At 48.5% G+C, this 25062-nt stretch overlaps 1 protein-coding gene across 1 annotated transcript in view; it reads left to right on the top strand.

Annotated features, from left to right (window-relative positions):
* The window catches only part of LOC147737050 (uncharacterized), a 274478-nt gene that overhangs the window by 76253 nt on the left and 173163 nt on the right, over positions 1-25062 (top strand). Inside the window, exon 5 of the mRNA XM_086922674.1 lies at positions 18149-18394. Coding sequence (XP_086778800.1) covers positions 18149-18394 — 246 coding nt within the window. The remainder of the gene's footprint in view (positions 1-18148; positions 18395-25062) is intronic.

Raw genomic sequence — 25062 nt, 5'->3', positions numbered from 1 at the left:
GATGCCTGGTAGTGATGGCTGTAGTCCATGAACATTTATTATTAAAAACAACCCCCAAATATGAAAAGGTTTTTGTTATTTCTATCATTGACTGCTCTAAAAACGTGTAGCAGGAAACCTTGTTTTTTGATGAGCAGCACATGGTGTAGGTTTTCCCTATATTTATTTTTAGGCCCCTAGATCCCATATATTCTGAGAATCCAGTTAGCGCCTTCTGGAGACCTACTTGGGTTTTTGACATAATAACCGCATCATCTGCGTAAAGTAAAATGGGCGCCGCAGTGCCATCAATTTGAGGATAATCCACGGCCAGATGTGTTAGGTGATCTGCTACACTGTTAATATAAAGATTAAAAAGAAAGGGCGCCAGGATGCATCCCTGGCGAACGCCCTTCATTATTGGGAACTTTTCTGAGCATTCGCCTTTCTTGCCTTAGCGCACCTTTGCCCCTGCCCCTCTGTAAAGTTCCATTAAAAAGTTTCAAATATTTGGGTCCACTCCCAACCGCAATAGGGTATCCCACAAAGCGTCGGGATTTAGACAGTCAAATGCTGAACTAAGATCAACGAATGTCATGAATAGGTTTCCCTTTTTGGCGGTCTTATATTTACCTATCAGCAATGCCAGGTTAAGTCCTTGCTCAACAGTACCCAAACCGGACATTGAACCCATATTGAAATTTAGATAAAATGCCTTTATCCTTGGCCCATCCCTGTAATCTGTTTAATATAACTCGACCTGCTACCTTCATGAGGGAGTCAAGCAGTGAAATGGGCCTATGGCATTTAGGATCATTACGATCACCCTTTTTGAATATTGGCACTACTATCGCATCCTGCCAAGTGGACGGGAATCCAACTTTATTATAGCTATTTAACACATTTGTCAGGAGCGGTGCCCATAGAGAAGTATTTTCCTTATAAATATCAATGGGAATACCATCTGGTCCTGAGGCCTTGCTATTAGAACTTTCTTCAATGGCCAATTCCACCTCTGCTAAGGAGAAAACTATTTCTAGAGGGAATAATTCATGGGGCGTTGACTCTAACATTGCATGCTCATTTGTATTAGTCCGGCCTGTTCTGAGAGTGTCATCTATTTTATAGAGCTCGGTGAAATGACTGACACAGATCGTCTCCTCTATGGCGATCTCCATCACATCGCAACTTCTTTCCACAAAAAAGGGAGCGTTTACTGCTCTCCAAAAAGCACTATTGTCTCTTAATGCACAGGCTTTAAGTAGGTCTCGCCACGCCGCCTCTTTCAATTCCTTTTTTCGTTTCTGAAGGGCAAATTTATAGATTACTCTAGCAGACTTTATTTCAAGGGTGATTCTAGGCACTGATTTTAAGGTTCTTATAAGAAGGGCATGCGCCTTACTACATTCAGAATTAAACCAGCCCTTCACTTTAAAACTATCCCCCCCCCACGAGCAATCCCTGTTAATTTGCTACAGGTATGTGCACTGATATTCTGGAAAGCTGCCGCGACCTCTTCGAAGTTAGGATTTTCCGCAAGACAAATCATAAAGTCTGGTAAATGCTCTGCTACTAGGCTTTGCAGGAAGCCTATAGGGTTAACGCTGCTCCATTTTATAGCGTAGCCATTTGTTCTATTTATGTGTATTCCATGACTATATAGGTTTTCTACTACATTGGATCTTTGACCTCGTCCCACTGCCCTGCTAAAAGTTGCGGAGATAGGAAAGTGATCACTAAGAGCAATGTCCTCTGTATTAAACGATCGGACATTATGATGATAACGTGTGGTGATCAGCATGAAATCAATCACTGAATTCGAACACCTCCCGACAAAAGTTGGTAAAAACTCAGCTTGATGGTTACAAAGCTCATTTACGAAACCTAAATCATATTCAAATAGCAAAATGTTCAGTAGATTCCCAAACGAGGAATGTTCAAAGTGAGTCCAGGGATCTCCCTTCAGGTTGACCATGCCACATATGTCAGAAATACTAAGATGACAGAGGTGACAATTGAAATCTCCTGTCACTAAAATACACCTTCTCTCTAGTTCTGGGCCAGTTACCCTACGTAAGTCTGCTTTTAAGCTACCGTCCGATCTCTCTGCTCCCCTGGGTGAGCAAAATTCTTGAGAGGCACATTAATATCCACCTGGTGCACTTCCTCGAGAATAACCAGCTGTTAGATGCCACCCAGACGGGCTTTAGACCCAGACATGGGACAGAGACCGCTCGGCTGGTAGTCACTGAGGAAACCAGAAAGATCCTGGATCAAGGGGGATCAGTGGCAGTGATCCTCCTTGACCTAAGCGCGGCATTCGACACGGTCAGCACGACACCTTGCTGAGTCGTCTTTCGAATGTCGGAATAGCTGGCGGAGCATGGCTATGGCTCAAATCTTTTTTGAGCGACAGGTCCTTCCAAATTTTTGATGGAGACACGGTATCCACAAGCAGGCCACTGAGGTGTGGAGTCCCGCAGGGCTCCTCCCTAAGCCCTGCGCTTTTTAACATCTACATGAGACCACTGGCTGAGGTTGTCCGTCTGTTTGGTATTAAAATCATTTCCTACGCGGATGACACTCAGCTAGTGGTCTCCTTGGCGCAGGAGGCTGGTTTATAATCCTCAGGTGGGCTGATAAAATGCCTAGAGGAGGTAAAGGGATGTATGACTTCTTCTTCCCTTAAGCTCAATGGGGACAAAACAGAGCTGATGCTCCTGGGTCCCACAAACCCCACTTTTTTCAACTCCTTGTGGCCCCCATGTCTTGGAGCCCCCCCAACACCCAAGGACAACATAAAGAGCCTTGGGGTGTGGTTGGACAAATCTTTTAACACCCAGGCTACAAAACTCTCGGCTACCTGCTTCGGTCTCCTTAGGATGTTGAATAAAGTTCTCCCTCTTCTGCCTGTGGAGGCAAAGCAGGTGGCCATTCAGGGTCTGATTCAGTCCCGTCTGGACTTTATCTCGGTGCCCCGGAATACACACTGCGCAAGCTTCAGATTGAACAAAACTGTGTGGCCCGCACATTGCTCCAGCTGCAGCGCAGACTGTCAGCCAAACCTGGACTGAGCAGTCTGCATTGGCTTCCAGTACGACAAAAAATTGCCTTCAAGGCTTTGTGTATATCCCACCAATCCTTCTGGGACACAGGACCGGCTATTGTCCGGGACCTAATAACACAGTATCAACCTAGAAGAAACCTTCGTTCTAGCCAGGCATAAATGGCTATAGTCCCTAGAATAAACAAGCACTGGCGTTGCCAATAGGTCTCGCAGTAGGAAAGTTGGAGCTATTGGTTTTGTAAATGACAAAGCCCTTTATGTTTTTAAAATGAAAAAAAAATAAAAGGCCTTGTTATTTGCAATGGTAATGGCTCCAACTTTCCTACTGCGAGACCTATTGGCAACGTGAGTGGTGTGGCGTGTTTGAGTGGCATTGCGTGTGTGATTGGCGTTGCGTGTGTGATTGGCGTTGCGTGTGTGAGTGGCGTTGCCTGTGTGATTGGCGTTGCGTGTGTGAGTGGCGTTGCCTGTGTGAGTGTTGTTCCGTGTGTGATTTGTGTTGCGTGTGTGAGTGGCGTTGCATGTGTGAGTGGCGTTGCATGTGTGAGTTGTGTTGCGTGGATGAGCGGCGTTGCGTGTGTGAGTGGCGTTGTGTGAGTGAGTTGCGTTGCTTTGAGTGAGTGGCGTTGCATGTGTGAGTGGCGTTGCATGTGTCAGTGGCGTAGCATGTGTGAGTGGCGTTGCGTGGGTGAGTGGCGTTGCGTGGGTGAGTGGCGTTGCGTGGGTGAGTGGCGTTGCGTGGGTGAGTGGCAAGTTGGAAGTTCGGTGGTATTATATTTACATACGGCAGAGTGAAGTTCCCTCCTAATTCTGGCATATAAACATATATTCCCAGCATAGGTTTTATTTCAAAGGCAGTGCTACGATGAATGAGCGCCAGGTCTGCTGGTGTTTCGAAAACACTGGCTGATTGAGTCTTGGTGTCAAAAACAACTGTGTAAGATGCTAATAATTTAATTCACTTGTGGTGGGTGCTGCACAGATGATGAGACAACAACAAATACACGTCTGCGAAGAATAAAGCTCTAGAAAGACCCTGAAAAGAGAGGCGGCCCTGAGTCAGCTTCTTCAGCACAGCAAAGGACAGTTGACTTCCCCACACTGGCAGAACTTCAGGCACCGCCGACTAAGGGGTCATTCAGCTGCTGCTGCAGGATTATACGAAAGACATCACTGCCTGCTTCAGAATACTACCAGGGAACCCTTGGACTCGGATCTCTCTTTGGAGAAATCAAAGGCACAAACTGATCACGGTGAAACATCCTTGGCGAGCACGAGAACAAGATGAAATCGAGTCAGAGACCTTGGGGAAAACAAGCTCTTGGCATTGCTAAGATTAGGGGGGGGTGAGAAATGCGGCTCGGGAGCAAATGGTAACGAGCGCGTGAATGGGAAGCGCCGTGGGAGGTGGGAGGGGAAGTCGGAAAGTGCGAAGTGCAGACAGGGGCGGGGTGTGGAGCCTTTGAAGTGTGTGTGGCTTTCATGTGGAGTTCTGGGTGGGGGTGCAGCCTGCGTGAGGAGGTGGTTGGTGTGGTTGATGCATAGATACCGGCCTCTATCTGGTTGGTAGGTGTGCGGGCAGGTGCAGGTGTCATGAAATCGTATGTGGCCGTGTCCCTGCCTACCTACTCTGGAAATCGGAATGGCCCTAGGGTGGGGGAGTGTGGGCCTGGAGGGGTTTGCCGGTGATGGGCAGATGAGTCACTGCTGTGGATGAGCTGTGCCAGCGTCCCGGAGATAAGCATTAACCCTTCACTGCCCAGGGCTGCACGAGGAGGATACTGCCAGTGGCGGGAGGCTTGCTTTGGGGCTGGAAGTTTGTCAGTTCATGGAAGCCAGGAAGGCCTGTATGCTGTTAGAAATGTGGAGACCCTTGTATCGTATAGTGCTGTGCCTAGAATCCAAAGCCACAATCTGCATTAGAGAACACGTCTGTTATGTTATGTTATGTTATTTTGGTTCTTCTATAGCGCAACGGCTACTCCAGTAGGAGTGTCCCGGCGCTTTAGCGGAGAGGTCCTTGAGAAGAGGAAACATAACTGCAGAATAAAAGGAACAGCGAAGTTAACTGGTAAACAGCCAGGTTTTTAATGCCTTTCTAAACGACATCAGACTAGGGGCCTGTCTGAGAGAAATGGGAAGCTCATTCCAGGCGCGCGGGGCCAGGTAATGAAAAGAGCGCCCCCCTTGTCTGGTTCGCTTGATGGACGGAACAACCATTTTAGACAAGGAGGCAGATCGCAAAGTTCTGCTCGGCTTGTAAAGAGCAAGGCGCTTCCTAATGTACCTAGGGCCTGAGTCATGAAGGGCCTTGTAGGTCAGCATCAGGCTTTTAAAGAGAGCCCTCTTGGCTATAGGAAGCCAGTGCAATTCCTTCAACAAGTCTGAAGCACTAGCTCGTCTAAGGAGTCCATGAATAGCCCTGGCAGCTGAATTTTGGACTACTTGAAGTCTCCTCACGAGATATTTAGGGAGTCCTAGATAGAGGGCATTTGCATAGTCCAAACGCGACCCGACAAGTGCTTGGACAATGACCCTTCGATGGTTCATAGAAATCAAGGGGAGGAATTTCCTGAGCATCCGCAGGATCCCGAAACATTTCCCCGAAAGACAGGATATTTGAGGCCCAAAGGTTAACTCATTGTCCACAATAATACCTAGATTTTTAGCCTTGGTACTTGCATTGACCGGTGGAAACAGGTCTTGTGGCCACCAACTTTTCCAGTTTGGTTCAGAGACACATCCAAAAAAAAGCAGCTCCGATTTATCGGAGTTGCATTTTAAGCCGTGTCTTTTGAACCAATCAAAGACTGCTTCTAGGCAGCCTCTGATACGGATCCCAAAAAAACACCTCATTCTTGTCGTATGTGAACAAGAGCTGGGTGTCGTCAGCGTAAGACACGATCTGAGCGCCGAACGACTCCGCAACCTCTGCAAGGGGGGCCAGAAAGATGTTAAAGAGCAGGGGGCTAAGAATAGACCCCTGAGGGACCCCCACTTCCAGAGTTGCCATAGCTGCGGAGTGAGGTGGCGCCCAGATCGTTTGTCGACGGCTAGCTAGAAATGATTTGAGCCAGTTCCACACTGTTCCCCGGAGACCACAATCCCAGAGTTGAATTAGGAGGGTATCATGGGGAACGGTGTCGAACGCCGCCGACAGGTCCAACATGACCGACATGCCCTTTCCTCCAGTATCCAAGACCTCTCTGATGGCAGTGGTGACTTCAAGTAGCGCAGTCTCTGTGCTGTAATTCGCACGAAACCCAGATTGAGTGGGGTGCAACAGATTGTTATTCTCGATGAAGTCAGAGATAGATCTGTGCACATGTCTTTCCGCCACCTTTACCAGAGCAGGGAGGAGAGAAATAGGCCTGTAGTTGGCATGTATGATGGGATCCAAAGCTGTTTTTTTTATGAGTGGAAGGATGAGAGCACTCTTCCAAGCCTGAGGGACTACGCCAGAAGACAAAGAGGAATTAAGAATGGAGTTGATGGGGCCATTTAGCACAGGGGCTATTTTGTTAAGGCAAGAGACCGGGCAAGGGTCTAGAGGAGAGCCCAACTTCAAGCTTGTCAGATGGTCTAATGAGGCAGCAAGGCTCAGCTGCGGGAATTCCCAGAGGGTGGGTTGAGAAGAGGAGAGGGCACCAAGAGCAGCATCCTGAGGCTGTTTTGAGTAAATGGCAAGAGAGGCTTGAATAGATGTTATTTTATCTACAAAATAATGTGCCAGTTCAGTCAGCCAAGGTTCTGAATGAGACTGAGCAGAGATGCCTAGGGACGGAGAAGTAAAATCCTTGACAATTTTAAAGAGTTTCTTACAGGAGTTTTCAGATTCGTCTATCCGACGTTCAAGATAGGATTTTTTTCCACTCCAAATCATCTTGTGGTAAGATCTAGTTAAGTTTTTTAATTTTTCTTTCTCAAGAGGATTGTAGTCTTTCCTCCAGGCTCTTTCTGCTCTCTTGCAGTTTTGACGGGCTTCTCTAAGCTGAGATGTGAACCAAGGAGCAGAAGGACGTTTGTTTCCGGGTTTAGCGGCTTTCTCAGGCACGAGATCCGCCAGTATAGTCGTGAGCCAGTCAGTGTAATGAGCTAGATCGATTTCCACATTACCTGACAAGGTGCAGGGTGAACATGACATGGCCTGTAGTAGCATCTCATTAGAGAGCAGACGAAAAGGCCTGGAAAGTCGTTTAGCAGAGGTAGTGGGATTTGGTCTAGGGGGAGGGGTACTTAATAGGAAAAAGGAGATTAAGTAATGATCCGACCATAATACTGGCTGAGGAGCAAGTACATTAATAGGGACGGTGGAAAAAACTTGGTCCAGAGTATGGCCCTTATTATGCGTGGGATCATGAAAGAAAGGTGTAAGTCCTAATGCTGTTGTGACCTCCATGAGTTTCATTGTGTCAGGATTTGTGGCCTCATCCATGTGTATGTTTAGGTCGCCTAAAAGTAAACAATGTTCTGATTTAAGACATGGGACAGAAAGTGCTACCTGTAATTCATCCAGGAAAGAACCTAAGGGACCGGGAGTTCTATATACGAGAATGCCGGTACATGCCTGGTGGGGAGACAAATGAAGTGTGAAGCCGAGCGCCTCGGTGTCCTGAATATTGTCTATCGGGAAGGTAGTGCAGTGTAGCTGGTTGTTAACTATGATAGCCACACCACCCCCGCGCCCAGATGTTCTGTCCCTCCTGATAATGGAATAGTTCGGTGGGATGGCGTTGACTAAGTCAGGGGCCGAGGTATCACTAAGCCAAGTCTCTGTGAGAAAGAGGCAGGATATATTAGAGTTATCGAGCAAATTCCAAATATCTAGCGCATGACAGCCTAGGGAACGTGTGTTAAGGAGTAGGCAGGTGGTAGTGATAGGTTGATGGATCAAAATCGGCTTGTTGTGTATAGGAAAGCGCCAACCGCACTCAGTGCAACCTTTCCTACGGGCGCGGCAACCAGGAAAGACAGAGTGGCAGCGACCTACCGGAGGACGCATATTTAAGAGGGTCTCTGAGGAGTAAGAGAAACACATAGCTCAAGCCGAGAAGAGTAAGGCACCTACCAAAGGTAAATGCCAGCCAGCCGTCCTGCCCCGTCTGCTGCCGGAACGCTGACGGGCGCAGACGGGCTGACTCTGGCGTGACTCCGGCGCTGAGGATGCGCGTCCGCAAACGCGACCGCTAGCGCGGAGAACGACCGTTTCCTTAAGTACAGGAGACTGGAGCGCTCTCACCGCTCTCGCCCCCTCACCCAATATGGCCGCCGTAGAATCTGTTTGCTCTGCATACAGCAACAGCCGGTAAAACAATCCATTGCCTATCGGCAGAGTTACCTCACGACAATGCAAGTATGGAAGAAGTAGGGAGGTGTTACTCTTTTTGTCAAATACTGGGCAAAACCTGAGCCAGAGCTCTGCAGGTCATGAAAGTATTACCTTTCATAGCTTGTTCTAATGTTCTTCCTTCAGCACAGTGCACATTTCACTGCCTTCTCTGCTGCCGTCATCGGTACAAAAATTAACTGGATCAATTGGCAGCTGGTCTTTTGATCTGTTTTTGGAATTGTTTGGAAATAATACGAAATTCTGTTTTGCACGTTTTGTTTCGCTTCTTGGTCAGCACACTTACATTTCTTGCTTCTTAAACCTACTGAAAATCAGAGTAAATTGCACATGGGATGCAGTTTGCACACGGGAAAATACCACATGTGCAATATGCATATGGGCAAATACTGTCTGACTGGACCACCTGGACCAGCTCCAGTACGGCCGCTCCACCACGCTCCTCCTGTGCTTCAGCTGCGACGATCCCTGGTATCGCTGTAACGCACTGAAAACTAAACTGCTGCTGCATTTGTATTTTGGCGCCTCTGCTGATTACCTGGCTCTCTCAGCGCTTTTGGAATCATTATTGCCGCATTTGTAAAGCGCTTTTGGTCAGATTGTGCTATATTTGTAAAAGCGCTTTTGGTCAGATTATGCTATATTTGTAAAGCGCTTTTGGTCAGATTGTGCTATATTTGTAAAAGCGCTTTTGGTCAGATTATGCTATATTTGTAAAGCGCTTTTGGTCAGATTGTGCTATATTTGTAAAAGCGCTTTTGGTCAGACTGTGCTGTATTTGTAAAAGCGCTTTTGGTCAGACTGTGCTGTATTTACATAGCGCTTTAGGACAGATTGTGCTTACTCGCTGTATTTCTGCTATTCTTACCCCTGTCTGCCTACCACTCGGACCCTCCATTTTGTTGTTGTTGACCTCCCCAGGCCCGCCCCTCAGCCACACTACCGCCTCCCTGCTGCCCCTCCCACCCACGTTCATCGAGCCTTCCTCTCCCCCAGCCTGATTGTGACCACCTGGACCAGCTCCAGTACGGCCGCTCCACCACGCTCCTCCTGTGCTTCAGCTGTGACGATCCCTGGTATCGCTGTAACGCACTGAAAACTAAACTGCTGCTGTATTTGTATTTTGGCGCCTCTGCTGATTACCTGGCTCTCTCAGCGCTTTTGGAATCATTATTGCCGCATTTGTAAAGCGCTTTTGGTCAGATTGTGCTATATTTGTAAAAGCGCTTTTGGTCAGATTATGCTATATTTGTAAAGCGCTTTTGGTCAGATTGTGCTATATTTGTAAAAGCGCTTTTGGTCAGATTATGCTATATTTGTAAAGCGCTTTTGGTCAGATTGTGCTATATTTGTAAAAGCGCTTTTGGTCAGACTGTGCTGTATTTGTAAAAGCGCTTTTGGTCAGACTGTGCTGTATTTACATAGCGCTTTAGGGCAGATTGTGCTTACTCGCTGTATTTCTGCTATTCTTACCCCTGTCTGCCTACCACTCGGACCCTCCATTTTGTTGTTGTTGACCTCCCCAGGCCCGCCCCTCAGCCACACTACCGCCTCCCTGCTGCCCCTCCCACGCTCCGCCCCCTCCACTATCCATTAATGTCAGATGGTCCCACACGCAGCGTCCACGCGCTACGGACACGCCGAAGGTGCGCCAAAGGTAAGCCCGTCTACGCCCGTCCGCGCCTGGACCGCGCCCAGCGCCAGCCCCCCTGCCCCTCGCGCTGCCCAGCCCCCCCGCGTTACCTACGATGCCGCCACCCTCCTAGCCCTTAACCCCGGTCGCGCCCCCAACTGCGTCCAAGCCGCTCCTGGACGCACCCATGGACCGTTCTCCTGCTTCTCCTGCAATTTTCGCGGCACCGACAACATCTCCGCTACGACCACACCACAGATTCCCCACCCCACCCACCTACAATGCATCCTTCTCAACACCCGCTCGGTCCACAGGCACGCCATTGACCTTTGGAACCTACTTGACACCATCTCTCCTGACGTCGCCTTCCTAACGGAAACACGGATGAACGCTTCCTCCGCCCCTGACATCGCCATCGCTATCCCTGATGACTATAAGATCACACGCAAGGACCGCTCCGACCATACAGGAGGAGGAATCGCTATCGTCCATAAGAAATCCATCCGCATCTCTACCAGCTCCGACGCCAACCTCGCTAACTCCGAACACCTTCACTTCCAGATCCACATCAACCCAAAGACAACTCTCAGAGGCACCCTCATCTACAGACCACCAGGACCCCGCGCAAAATTCAGTGAAGACATCACGGACTTCATCACCCCACACGCGCTCCCCTCCAAAGACTACATCCTTCTGGGAGACCTCAACTTCCACCTTGAAAAGATCAACGACCACAACACCGCCACCCTCTTAGACAACCTCGCCAACCTCGGACTTAAACAACTGGTCACTTCCCCCACCCACATCGCAGGTCACACACTCGACCCCATCTTCACCTCCAGCAACCATGTCTCCTTCAGCCACACTACGGATCTCCTCTGGGCTGACCACAGCTGCGTTCACTTCACCTACAACAAGCCGAAACCCATCAACCACCTTCAACCAACTCTACAAAGAAACTGGAACAAAATCACCACGGATCAGATCTCCACATCGCTCCTTCGAACCTCCCCAGCCCTCTCCTCTAACGCCAACGAAGCCACCTCCAACCTCACCCTTTGGTTATCCAACACCGCCGACACCTTAGCACCACTGAAAAAACGTCAACACAAACTTGGCAACAAGAAGGCCTCATGGTTCAACGATGATCTCAAGAAGTCCAAGAAACTGTGCCGCTCCCTTGAAAAGGCCTGGAAAAAAGACCCATCCACCAGCAACAAGGACGCCTTCAAAAGCGCCACCCGTACTCACCACCAACTGATCCGAAAAGCCAAGAAAACAGCATTCAAGGATCGACTTGACAACAACGCCCACAACAGCAAGGAACTTTTCAACATCGTCAAGGAATTTTCCAACCCCTCGGCCAACTCCAACGACATCACCCCCTCTCAAACCCTCTGCGACTCCCTAGCCTCTTTTTTCCACAACAAGATTGCTGACATCCACAACAGCTTTGACAACCAACCCGGAAGCCAACCCACCCTACCATCTGCTGACCATCTTCCTCCAGTAAACACCCTTAACGCCTGGAACCCAATCTCCACGGAGGACACCATCCGCCTGATGAATTCCATCCACTCTGGATCCCCCACAGACCCATGCCCCCACCACATCTTCAACAAAGCAGACTCCGTCATAGCTCCGCACCTCCGAGACGTCATCAACTGCTCCTTCAACTCCGCTACCTTCCCAGAAGACTGGAAACACGCTGAACTCACCGCCCTTCTGAAAAAACCAACAGCAGACCCCACCGAACTCAAAAACTACCGCCCCATCTCGCTTCTTCCATTTCCGGCCAAAGTCATTGAGAAAGCCGTCAACAACCAGCTCGCCGCCTTCCTCGAAGCCAACAAATCACTCGACCCCTCACAATCTGGCTTCCGAGCCAAACACAGCACTGAGACCGCCCTCATCACAGCAACAGACGACATTCGAACTCTACTGGACAATGGAGACACAGTCGCCCTCATCCTCCTCGACCTCTCTGCAGCCTTCGACACAGTCTGCCACAGCACCCTTTTACAACGCCTCAGAAACATCGGAATCCAAGGAAAAGCACTGGAATGGATCACCTCGTTCCTCACCGGAAGAACACAGAGAGTCCGCCTCCCACCATTCAAGTCCGAGGCCTCTGAAATCATCTGCGGCGTACCTCAAGGATCCTCACTCAGTCCCACCCTCTTCAACGTATACATGAGCCCCCTCGCGGCCATCGCCCGCCAACACAACCTCAACATCATCTCTTACGCGGACGACACCCAACTGATCCTTTCTCTCACCAAGGACCCCAGCACCGCCAAAACTAACCTACACGAAGGAATGAAAGAAGTCGCCGAATGGATGAAACAAAGCCGTCTGAAACTGAACTCAGACAAAACAGAAGTCCTCATCTTAGGTACATCCCCCTCTGCATGGGACGACTCCTGGTGGCCGGAACCCCTCGGAAAAGCACCCATCCCGACAGACCACGCACGGAACCTTGGCGTCATCCTGGATTCTTCACTCTCAATGAACAGACAAGTCAGCGCCGTATCCTCTTCCTGCTTTAACATCCTTCGCATGCTCAGAAAAACATTTCGCTGGATCCCCTCCGAAACAAGGAAAACAGTCACCCACGCTCTAGTCACGAGCCGACTGGACTACGGAAACACCCTTTACGCAGGCACCACCGCTAAACTCCAGAAGAAACTACAACGAATCCAAAACGCCTCAGCCAGGCTCATATTAGACATCCCACGCAACAAACACATCTCTGGTCACCTTAAAGACCTCCACTGGCTACCCGTCAATAAGAGGATCACTTTCCGACTGCTTACCCACGCACACAAATCACTCTACGACATCGGACCAGATTGCCTCAACTCTCGACTGTCCTTCTACACCCCCTCCCGCCAACTTCGCTCTTCCAGCCAAGCCTTCGCCACTGTACCTCGCATCAACAAGACCACCATGGGAGGCAGATCCTTTTCTTACCTGGCTGCCAAAACATGGAACTCACTCCCCGCTTACCTTCGCCTCACCCAGAATCACCTAGCGTTCAGAAAGCAGCTTAAAACGTGGATATTTGACAAATAATCCTCCTCCCCTTCCTAAGCGCCTTGAAACCCTCTGGGTATGTAGTGCGCTATACAAATTTTATGACTTGACTTGACTTGACTTGACTTGGGACCCCGCTTGAAGTGCAAAGGCGAGTGTGTACCAGTACAGAATTACAACAAGAGGCTTACGTCTCAGCCCTCGTCAAATTGAGGGGATGTGCTGGTGTGGGAGGGGGGAGGTGCTGGTGTGGGAGGAGTGCTGTTAGGGCAAGGCTGTGTTTGCGGGGAGAGAGAGGGGAGGTGCTGGTGTTGCTGGTGTGGGAGGAGTGCTGTTAGGGCAAGGCTGTGTTTGCGGGGAGAGAGAGGGGAGGTGCTGGTGTGGGACGGGGGAGGTGCTGGTGTGGGAGGAGTGCTGTTAGGGCAAGGCTGTGTTTGCGGGGAGAGAGAGGGGAGGTGCTGGTGTGGGAGGGGGGAGGTGCTGGTGTGGGAGGAGTGCTGCTGGGGCAAGGCTGTGTTTGCGGTGAGAGAGAGGGGAGGTGCTGGTGTGGGAGGGGGGAGTTGCTGGTATGGGAGGAGTGCTGCTAGGGGAGGAGAAGCCTGAGGCCGGATGGGGGCGGGAGAGCCTGGGAATGCGAGAGGCTGGGCTTGCATGCGATGCGCGTGCATGTACACGGGAACTGCATGAAAACCGCCGGGCTGAAAGCCCTTTGGTTTCACGATGTTTTCGCCACTTGAATGCTCGCTCCGCTCGATGCGCTTGCGCACATCGATAGGTCGCGAGACCTAAAAAGGCAAGAGCTGGCGGCAGGATGTTCACTCACAATGCCGCCAAGCTATGGAACTCACTTCCCTTTCAACTCAGGTCCAACCCCAACCTTTCCTCTTTTTGGAAACAGCTGAAGACCTTTCTGTTTAATGCTCCACATCAACTCCTCAGTGATTCCCTTCTGTTAAGCAATTTCATAACTGGCCGCTAGCACTTGGACGCCCCAGGGCAGCAATCGCGCTCTATAAATTGACATTTCATTTCATTTCATTAAGTCAACCATTATCCTAATCCGATCTTCTCCTGGGATGTTATTATAAAGGTTGATCAGATTGATATACTGGTTTCCTCCCGTCATGAGTGTAAGTATCTGATAGTAATGTTTTTTGCCCTTATCAGGTAGGCATTTAGCTGACACATTGGCTGTTTGATATAAAGGTACATAGCCCACCTGAAGGTCTACCCCTGCTAGTATGCTGCACTGGAGTAAAAAAGGTGCAAAAACCATTTAGATGTATCTCAGATAATTCCCAGCATTCCTGTAGGCAGACTACATCAAAGTCGTCTATAAATGCCAGGAAGTCAGGATCTTTTACTTTACTAGTCAGACCCGCTATATTTCAGGATAACAAGACCAGTCTTCCCCCGTAGTCAGTCAGTGGGGGGACAGTTGTTACTACTGATGGGTTTGTGTCGCACGTACCATCTAGCTGAGATGTCGTTTCTATACCATCACCTACAGCCTCTCCAGCAACCTTCTTTACTACAACATGGGCAAGTGTGACAAGTCATATCCAATATATTTACTTCGCTATCATTGATGGGAATTGTCCCAGATTCAACAGTACTGTCTGTTCCTACAGATGCTAGACCAGGAGTGGTGTAGACCACACTTACATCCTCAAACACCTGGACATCCAATTCAACAGAACAATAGTTTATAAACCCACTATCACCCCCTCTTAAGGCTACAAAATCCATCCTCTCACCCTCTATTAAACTGGTGGATCTTAGCCGTCAGTCGACCATCTCCAGGCAACTAAACCTATTTGCGGTCGGGAAACCACCCCAGTTATCCCTGTAAGTTGGCTCCCTAGTGGGCTGCGCCCCCTCATCCCCCAGTCACCACCCCTTTCTCGATGCCCTATTCTGTGCCAGTTTCTATCGCTATCCCGATCACGTGTTGGTCCGCTCCTAGGGGGATAAAAGAAGGAAAGTCGTCTAGTTGCAATTCCCTCATATCTATCCTGAGTGTTCCACGAACAAACATGGTCAGCCGTGTGAGGGTCCGCAAAATTAATCAGGATGCAATCGCCCTGTACGGATTTCCTCTCGTGTCCCACCCACGTCACCCTACGCACCGTCAAGATCTTACTTGTCCGGTTAGGTGGTAAGGGCCGATTTGAATTAAGCCAGTGCTGGACCTTATTTTTTAATGACCAGTTAGCTTCCTCATCGGCATCATCCAATTCAGGCACCCCCGTCAAGACCACCACGTAAGGGCTTGCCTCAGGGGGCAAATTCACCCCTCTTCTCCTAAGTGAACCTCCATCAATCTTGTTCTCATTTGATTGCATAGTGTGTGCCCTAGGCGAAATCTGCCCATCTCGGGGGGGGGGGGGGGGGGGGGGAGGGGTTGTGGCACAGACTTTAGTTTTTGCTACAACTTTCTTCTCAGGAGCCAAGGCCGGCTTAGGTTTTAGATTTGTCACTAATGCTGGTGGTTTTTTAGTAACATGGTCAGCAGATTTGTTGCTGTTTGATTTATTTTCCCCTATTTTTTGAGCCCCCTGAAGATTTTGTTTTTTGGGTACAGCACACAGGCCGGCTAGCTGGGATAGTCTTATCTCAATGGGGGAGAGGTAAAATTTAAAAAGTTCAGCTATCTTAGGTAGGAGTGAGATATCAACCTTATCATCAGTAACACTATTCCTAGCCAGGTTAAAAGAGGCCTCTACATTCACTCTTCTCAATGCCTCTTCGGTGGGACCAGTACAAGGGAGATCGTGGTCTATGTGGAGAGTTAGGGCAGAATCCCCACAAGTCTTTTTCAGTTGTTCGCCCCTATCCCTTGGTTTTTTTGGCTTGAGTTTTTTGGGGATAGCGCCCTCCTTACCCCTCAGCTGGCTAGCACTCAGATCGTCAGGTATAGAGATAGCAACCAAGTCCGGAGTTTTTTCTAAGTCCAGGCTTAGTTGAGATTCAGATGATAGATGAGATACTGATAGATCTACCGTGCCAGGCAAGCTCTGTCTATGTGCATGAATATCGGCACAGATTTCTACAGGGGCTTTTAAAGGGACCACGCCCTTTGGTTGTTCAGGTGTTTTAGCTGTTGCAAAATGGCCCATGGATGATCTTTTTGCCAGGGCAAGATCTTGGGACACTCTGCGTTCCATTAATGAAATGTCTTGATCTATAAAGGTGTTAGCCCTTATAATGAAGTTGTCCAGAGTGCCCGTTTGAGGGAGCCCCCCGCAGCCGTTTTACTTCTGCTCCCACGTGTACACATAATTAAAGATATCTATTGAAAACCCCAAATGACAATTGGTTAATAATATAAGGTAAATGCACGTACGTTCAGTACTACTCGGGCTCTGGAGTTAGAGCGGAGGCCCGGCCCGGCCTTACACGGACTCTAACGGGCTACAACGGGCCCGCCCTTGGGCCCGGGCTTTGCCCGGCGACCGCCCGCGCGCGTCCCGCGTGCGCGAGTAAGTCTCAGTCTAAATAGTAAGAGGAAGATGGAGGCGGGAAGAGGACCAGCTGTGGCAGATCAAGCCACACTGCCCGCTGGTCCTCGCAGTCCCGCTGTCAGGCTGGTGAAACACTGCGAGGTTCGGCACTGGTCCAGTGATGGCAGGTAGGGACAGCACTCCCTCGTAAATCTGGAAGCGAGCGGCTCCCGCAAAGCGGGGGCCGCGAGGAGTGGGATTAACACCAGGGAAACGAGCAAAAGTTCCTTCGTGGCAGAGGGGCAGGGCTACAGCAACTTTCCCTCAGCCCAGGCAGCAACAACAGATGTCCGAGGTTTAACCAACAGTTTTAAGCGCTAGATGGAGGCGGGAAGAAGACCAGCTCTGGCAGATCAAGCCGCACTGCCCGCTGGTCCTCGCAGTCCCGCTGTCAGGCTGGTGAAACACTGCGAGGTTCGGCGCTGGTCCAGTGATGGCAGGTAGGGACAGCACTCCCTCGTAAAGCTGGATGCGAGCAGCGCCCGCGAAGCGGGGGCCGCGAGGAGTGGGATTAACACCAGGGAAACGAGCAAAAGTTCCTTCGTGGCAGAGGGGCAGGGCTACAGCAACTTTCCCTCAGCACAGGCAGCAACAACCTCTGTCAACCCTGCATTATTTGCACAAACGGTGTGATTTAAGTCATTTTGGTCTTGTTTGATTTACAATATAGAATTTATTTTCACATAATTCTGCGTGGATTCCCTTTTGTGATTTACTCACTCTGTTGCTGCTCTAGTGTGTTGCACAAATGCTCTGTACATTGCATCTTTAAACTATCCTGACTGCTCTGCGCCAAGCTACCAGAGGGTGAGCGCAGGTTATCTCAGGTGTGTATCCGACTTACCTGGACTAGAGTGGTTGATTCCGCCTGGCTTATGTGCCTATCCTAGCCAACCAGAAAGCCCGTGTCGAACAGTGGTTCTTGTGAATCACTTGATTTCCCAGCATGCTCCTGCTGCAGGACCAGGTCAACTCACTTTATGTAGGAGGACTAGCCTCCATTTGTGTCTCAAAGGGAAGTGTGACTCTTTTTCCTAGAACATACATTTTTTTCCCTGAATTGTAACTGTTCACTTCTCCATATTATACCAATGCAGCTTTTTCAAGAAATATTTTCTTCATGTAATTTTCAATGTTTTTTCTATTTTGCAGAACAACAATCACATCTAGAAAGTATGAATGGGAAAGAAAGCCATAAAGGTTCCGGAGGCAAGATGAATTTTACCCAAAATATCTACTTAAAGAAACAGTGCAGAATGCACACGAGGGAGAGACGCTTTGCTTGTAATGTGTGTGACAAAGGATTTATCAATGATACACTTCTAGTAAGGCACAAAAAAGGACACACCAGCCTCAGGCCATATCCCTGCGGAACGTGTAAAAAGTGTTTCACTCAAAAGGCAACTTTTTTACAGCATCAAAGAACACACACTGGAGAGAGGCCTTATCACTGCACAGTGTGTTCCAAGCGCTTTGCTCATAAGAAAAGCCTTGTACGGCATCAAAGTGTACACACAGGAGAGAGACCTTATCACTGTACTGTATGTGCCAAGAGCTTCACTCAAAAGAAAATTCTTCTTCAGCATCAACCCATACACACAGGAGAAAAGCCTTTTCACTGCACCATGTGTGAGAAGAGCTTCAGTCAAAAGGCAAATCTACTAAAGCACCAACTAATACACACTGGAGAGAGACCTTATCACTGCACTGTGTGTTCAAAGTGCTTTTCTCATAAGTCGACCCTTGTACAGCATCAAAGCTTACACACAGGAGAGAGGCCTCATCATTGCACTGTGTGTTCCAAAACCTTTTCTCAGAAGACAAACCTTGTACAGCATCAAAGAACACACACAGGAGATAAGCCTTATCACTGCACTCTGTGTTCCAAGCGCTTTGCTGATAAGTTGACCCTTGTACGGCATCAAATTGTACACACAGGAGAGAAGCTTTATCACTGCACTGAGTGTTCAAAGCGCTTTTCTCGTAAGTCTTACCTTGTACTGCATCAAAGTGTACACACAGGAGAGAAGTCTCATCACTGTACTGTGTGTTCCAAGCGCTTCGCTTATCAGGGATCCCTTGTATGGCATCAAAGCGTACACACATGAGAGAAGCCTTTTCACTGCACTGTGTGCGAGAAAAGCTTAAATCAAAAGTCAAGTCTCATAACACCAAACACACAGGAGAGAAACCTTTTCACTGCAAAGTGTCTTCTCAGAAAGAAAGGCCATGTACGGCATCAAAGTGCACACACAGGAAAGAGGCCTCATCACTGCACAGTGTGTGGGAAGAGCTTTACTGGTAAGGCACATATGCAACGGCACCAAATAATACACACTAAACTGAACCCTATCACTGCACAGTTTATGCCATGAACTTCACTCAAAATGAACGTTTCTACACTACCAATTAATACAAACTAGATCCATTTTCACTGTAACAATCTTATGTCCTGCTTACCCCAAAGTAAGTTTTACTGGAATGTTGTAACTTAGCGAGGGCTTATAGTCATAAATTCCTAATGGCCAGTGTTCCCTGTAGGGTACGTGCATTTAGTGTAATAACCCTAAGTGCGCAACCTCTGTTGCGAAGCGCATACACTTCATACATCACTGAGGCACCATTTGCAGCTCTTGCTTTTTAAAAAGCGAGCAGCGTGGAAAAAAAAACCTCAGAGAGCAGATCTTGGGCCTAGCAACATACCACCGTGGAAGAGCGGAGAACGTTGCAGCGTGCCTCTTAAACTGCAGTGTATCGGATTGCCGAGGGTCACAAGTTGTGCAGCATGTTTCTTCTTCGCATGCTGTTTGCTGCACTAGTTTCTGAGAGAGGTTGCAGGGCTTTACAGGCAGGAGTGGCTGTCCGGGCATGATCCGCGCCTTGCAGATTAATTTATTTTAAAAGTCCATGCACTAATTAGCATTGTTCAGTATTTAAGGGCACGATGTACGGCATACTAATGTTTAAGTCCCAGCTAAAAGTGTTCAAAAGGCAAGCACTCCATGCATAATGGTTTGCCTGTGCTACATTTATTTAGAAAAGTCATTTCTGACCCTGCCGCAAGCATGCCAAGTCATATGTGCCCCTAGTGAGGCAGCATCATTAAGATGAGTCATTTTCCCGGCCTAGACCTGGGCACTGTAATTGCAGGTCTGGTCACCTGTGAAGCGTGATTGCGAGTACCGTACAAGAATGTAAGGAGATATGATCGGTAACCAATCACATCCTTGTGTTATTTCTTTATAAATGTTCTGAGTCTTTCTCACTGCTAGTTGATTCTATTGTACCAACCGAATATAGGATTCATTTACCACCTCGCTCACGCCATTACATGAGGGTACAGCCGCAACGCTATCACACCGACTAACAAAACACACACTAAACTACTACTTACACGTCACAACAACTTTTAGCTCACAGCTAGGGCTCTCAGCACAGACCCCTATTCACAGATGCCAAAGTCCCTACTCGCCTCTCGGAACGGACTTGCTTCCATCTTCAGCCCAGGTGCTTCTTGCTCTTTGTGGTGCGTGATTACCGTTGGAGCTGCAGAAAGAACATGGGCTCTTTTCCCTTCCCATCATACCTGTTATCACATATGTTTAAGAGTTAGTAGTTGAACTGTAGCTATTGCAGATGTATGTAGACCTCTTTTCCTCAATAAATCCTGCTGTATCTTTCATTACAATGGGTTTGAGTCAGCATTCTGTGCATTTAAGACCCCCTCCTATAGGGTTTCACATTATTTTTTTACCACTCTGTAAGCTCTACAGGGCTCAGGCTTCGGTAGTGAAGAGTGCTGCGGCAACCAACTGCAAAGTAGCTAACCCACTGAGCAGCCCCTTATCTATGAGTGCCGCCAGGTATAACTTGATTTACCTCTTGTACGGAGTAAGTACTCTGTTCATCCCAGTTCTTTTTTGTTTTCCTCCTTCGAAGAATGCACAATAAAACCAGACTTAGGGCAGGATGTACTAGCATCAGGAATGCCGATTTCCTATTTGCGATTCTCTATGAGTTGCAATTTGGAAATCGGAATTCCTAATGTATGAAAGCAACTCTTTTGAGTTTCATTAGCGATTGCTAGCGAGATTCAAATAGACCTACCTCATGCATATTAAATGTAAATGTAAATGTAAATATATTAGTGTGGTAAGTTGCAATTTGAGACCCATTAGGAATCACAACCATCACAGAGATGGCAGCCTGCTGAGGTCAGCAGACCACAATGTCTATGATTGGTTTTTAATAAAGTAGTCTGTTTATTATTTTTTAATACAGCCAGTTTTCCTTAAAGGATAATGGGATGCATTTAAAAAGAAAAGAAATAAGCTTTTTCGTTTATTTTTTTGAGAGTAGACACTGGGGTCCGTGGGGCAGCCGCCTGCTCTCAAAAATATTTGTTTTCCATTCTTCAAAGGACCCGTTCCTATTTGCAAATGGGTTACCACCTCCTTCAGGGAGTCAGTAAAACTTGACCTTAATTCGATCGCAAAACTTTCATACAGCCCACTCAGATTCAGTAATTGGAAGAAATGCCGTAAACACGCCCCTTTTAAATACCAAATCGCAAACACTAATTGCAAGTAGGTAGCGTGTTACTGAATCACAATTTGTAATTGGTACATTTGTAAAAGCATTTTTGTGGTTGGACGTTTCCGACTGCAAAAATGCTTTGTACAAGAGGCCCCTAATGATTTACTCCCCCAGCTGGAGAACTAGCCAATAGGGCACTAAACTAATGGTGCAGCGCCAGCTTTGCATGTGTGCAGCAACAGCGGTGGTATGAGCACTGGCACAGGGTTTTTTTTTTAATACAAATTAATCACTGCAAGCATTCATTTATTTATGCTCCTCATGATTGAAGATGTCTCTTTCAGTCATAGGCTTGGAGATAATATTTTGTTTGAAGTCCATGTTCGTGTTTTCCCAGCGGACGGCAGATGCTCCTGCTGTTCTTGGTCCATTCATCACACACTCCTGCTGGTGCTTGCTGACTCTTCATGCTTCTGTGCACTTTACCATTGGTGCAGCAGGTGCAGTGGCACGGGGCCCAGGGCTGTGAAAGGCCAGTTGAACCTTTTAAATTACTGTATATTAGCAGCCCAACAACAGGCAAACTGGTGATTTTCTTTGCTTGCACCTGAGCTCCTGGCATCCTGGTCTTTCCATAAATATGCATAAACCCGAGCAGGACGTTCCTCCTAGCACTGATGGAGGGCTGTACGTTTTGGAAGGAGAGTCAATCTCTTAGGACCTTGCTCAGATAAAATGATCATTATTACGAGTCTCTGCACTGCCGACGCCTGAGCAGCAGGAACCCTTCGTCTACCTCTTCTTGGTTCATGCGGGACTTCATTCTGCCTAAAATAAGGTTCCTGTATGTTTCTTTTAACAACACAGTTTGCTTCCGAAATGCAACGGCAAAGTTAGATTTTAGTGGGATGAACAGCACATAGGATTATACCTGCAAGCGTTTTGGAAATACAAACAGATACACAAACGCATCAACCCTTTTAAGAATATCCACACCTTATATCCATTATACTCCACTCCACATGTTGTATAGCATTCCCCGTCACAGGGAGGGGACGCCTTCACAAAAGAAGGGTCGCGGATGTGTTGCATCTTGAAAGGCTTCAAGCCTGTGCTCTGCGTGCTGCAGATGTCCGCGTTGGATGCCTTAACCATCTGCGCTACCTTACATGCTTACTGAGACACAGGAACACTATATGCATGTCAAATGTAACTGAGGATCAACAAACGTTTTGGTTTAGAGGATCGCCAAAACTTTTTGTTTAGTAGCTGCAAGCACTTTCTTTCTGTGGCACTTTGCATTTCATGTTCACTGTGCTGCGGCACACCATTACCAGTCCACCAAAAATAAAATGCAATTGAGAATGGGTTGCAGGCTGCAGGCTCCACTCATCCTCCACCGTTCCACAAGCAGGTAGTTTGGATCTTCCATTTATTTAAGGCAATTCCTGAAATATCAGAAATAGCTATATAGTTCAGAAAAATGTTTCACACTCTCAGGGGATTCCTTTCTTTTCTTGTCCAACTCCTCTCTGCTGTTTTTTTTAAATTCTTTTTTTATTAACATTTTAAAGATCACACGTGCACATTTGACCACCTAGTTCTTGTATGATACTGAAAGTAGTACAAAGCATTCAGTGGTAAGTGGCGCTCTTCAGTATACCTTTCTGCTGCTGAATTCGATAGACCTCTCCCCACACATCTGCCCCAGAGGACATGTTGTCCGTACATTCTTCTACTGCATACATTTGTTCGTCCTTTGCAGGGGTCTGGTTATACTGCAGCCCCATTGCATAGCCCACCGCGCTGCAGCCTGCAGTCCTCTTTTAGTATCCTGTGTCCAGCATCGCCCCTCTGCGTGCCCTTCCTCCTCGGCATTTTTACAATTGTCCACTAAGTATGCCTTATAAAGGGCCCAGTAGTCCCTAGGGTGGTTCTGCACAGACTGAAGCGCATTAGAAGTGTCCAACTACTCATTACAGTATGCCATGTCCGAGTGCCAATCCCCCAATTTTGGGGGAGGGCCCCTTGCCCAGCGCATCGCTGCTCTGCGCTTAGCTAATAGTAGTCCAATAACTACTAGCTTCTTGACCGATTTTCCTAGGTCCTTATCGTATCACAATAAAGCTAGCATTGGTTCCATCTGTATCGTGAGGCTGTTCTAGCCGTCAATGCCTGGAAAACTCCCTCACAGAATTGAAGTATCTCTGGACAGTACCAAGCAGCATGTATAAACCCTTCTTCCTGCTCACTGCATCGCAAGCAGTTTGCAGATTCCCGTAGGCCATATCGGTACAATCTTTCCAGCATATAATACACACGCTTTATGTACTTAAAGTGTATCAATTGGTGTCCCCATTTACAGATCCCTCCTTAGTTCTAGCACAGCAGGCCTGCCATACCTTATCTTCTATGAGCCTACCCAAGTCTCTCGGCTAGTCCGATCTTGCTTTAGTCACACGCTCGCGACTGCAGAAGGCTCCAGCTGGGAACTGCGAGGCCCAGAAGGAAGTGGGCACGCCGGAGGACAGCTTGCCCCTCCCCTAGCCATCGGAAGGACATAAGCGTCTGGTCCCTCTTGCTGCGCAAGACGCGTGCGGGCGGGCGGGCGCCGGGTTAAGCCTGGGCAAAGGGCAGGCCGTTTGTGGCCGTCGGGGGCCGGAGGAGGCTGGGCTGGGCCACCCCCCTTGTTATCGCCTCAAGAAGGTACTGTTGACATTGTACGAGTGCCTTGATAGCACGAGAACCTAAGTAATGGGGAAGAGAAAAAGTATGGAGGGAGGGGTTGAGGGCCCAAGTGTACTGACAAAGAAGAAGAAGTAAAAAAGTCTAAGAAAGTAGCAACACATGCAGGGGGGAACTGTGTTATGGACCGCATTGACGAGCTAATTGAGGAATGTGGAGCACTTCTTACAACCAACCACCTCCCTAATCAGAAGCCAGAAAGTGGATGTAAGAGCCCCGTGGAAGTACTAAGGGGGGGGGGATTAAACAAGGCCCAATAGTGGCCCCTGACATGTTCCTAGGGAGAATACAAGGTGACAGAGTTCTAGATCAAGGGAATGCTGAGGGGGAAATGAGATCAGTAATTCTGATATAGAACATAGAGCAATATGCCCCCTTGTGGTTGATCCAATTATTATTTGTTAAAATAGGTTTTCAGGGTGGGGACATGGCTAACAGCCGAGCAAGATGGCTGCTTAGGGCGGGAGCTCCGCGGACGACACAGCCCTTAACGCCAATCCGATCACTAATCCGGTACATAACGGCAGTCCAGAGGCTTGAGCGGAAGCCCAGGGCCGAGAAGCGGGGATAGGTGAAAATCCAGCCGAAATCGGTCACCGGGGGCCAGAATTACCGAGAATCCTGAAATCCGGCCTGGCGCTCGAACAAAGACCGGGGCCTGGAGTATCATGGAGTTGCTGAACACGGCGGGGGAGTAGCCAGAGAGTGTTGGAGCACGATAGGCAGCGTCTTCACTCCAAATACAAACCGGCGAGATCCGGGATTGGTAACACCCGACGAAGTCGGACAGTGGAGCGGAAACGGAGGAGGTGCGGCCTGGTCGACTTTCTCACAGTCAGGGGCTCGATTTACGGCGACGTCGCCCCACTGATCGATACGGAAGCAGGAGCGCCTGATAGTTTGCTGACACCACAATCATTGTCAAAGACAAAGGACAGTATCACACTTGGTTTCTTGGCTTGAGAGGTTGGCTTTCAAGTGTTGGCCCCACCGAAAGGTACCAGACCAGCTACGGGGGCGAACCATTAGCACTACGTAGTAAGTGACCTGTGTCACCGCCGCTGCCAACATCAATATGGCGGGCAGGGGCCCACGGACCCAACATGCGCAGGCCAAACTCGACTAGTTTGCTTATGACAAAAACATTGATTGGATTGGCCTTTGCGTGTGTCTATCAATAATGAAGCACGCAAACAGCCCAAAGCGGGTGCATGTC

Source organism: Lissotriton vulgaris, chromosome 1_1, assembly GCF_964263255.1.
Source record: "Lissotriton vulgaris chromosome 1_1, aLisVul1.2, whole genome shotgun sequence".
Classification (NCBI taxonomy): Eukaryota; Metazoa; Chordata; class Amphibia; order Caudata; family Salamandridae; genus Lissotriton; species Lissotriton vulgaris.
Note: the sequence above shows the minus strand (reverse complement) of the source record. Positions and strands in the feature narration are given on the sequence as shown.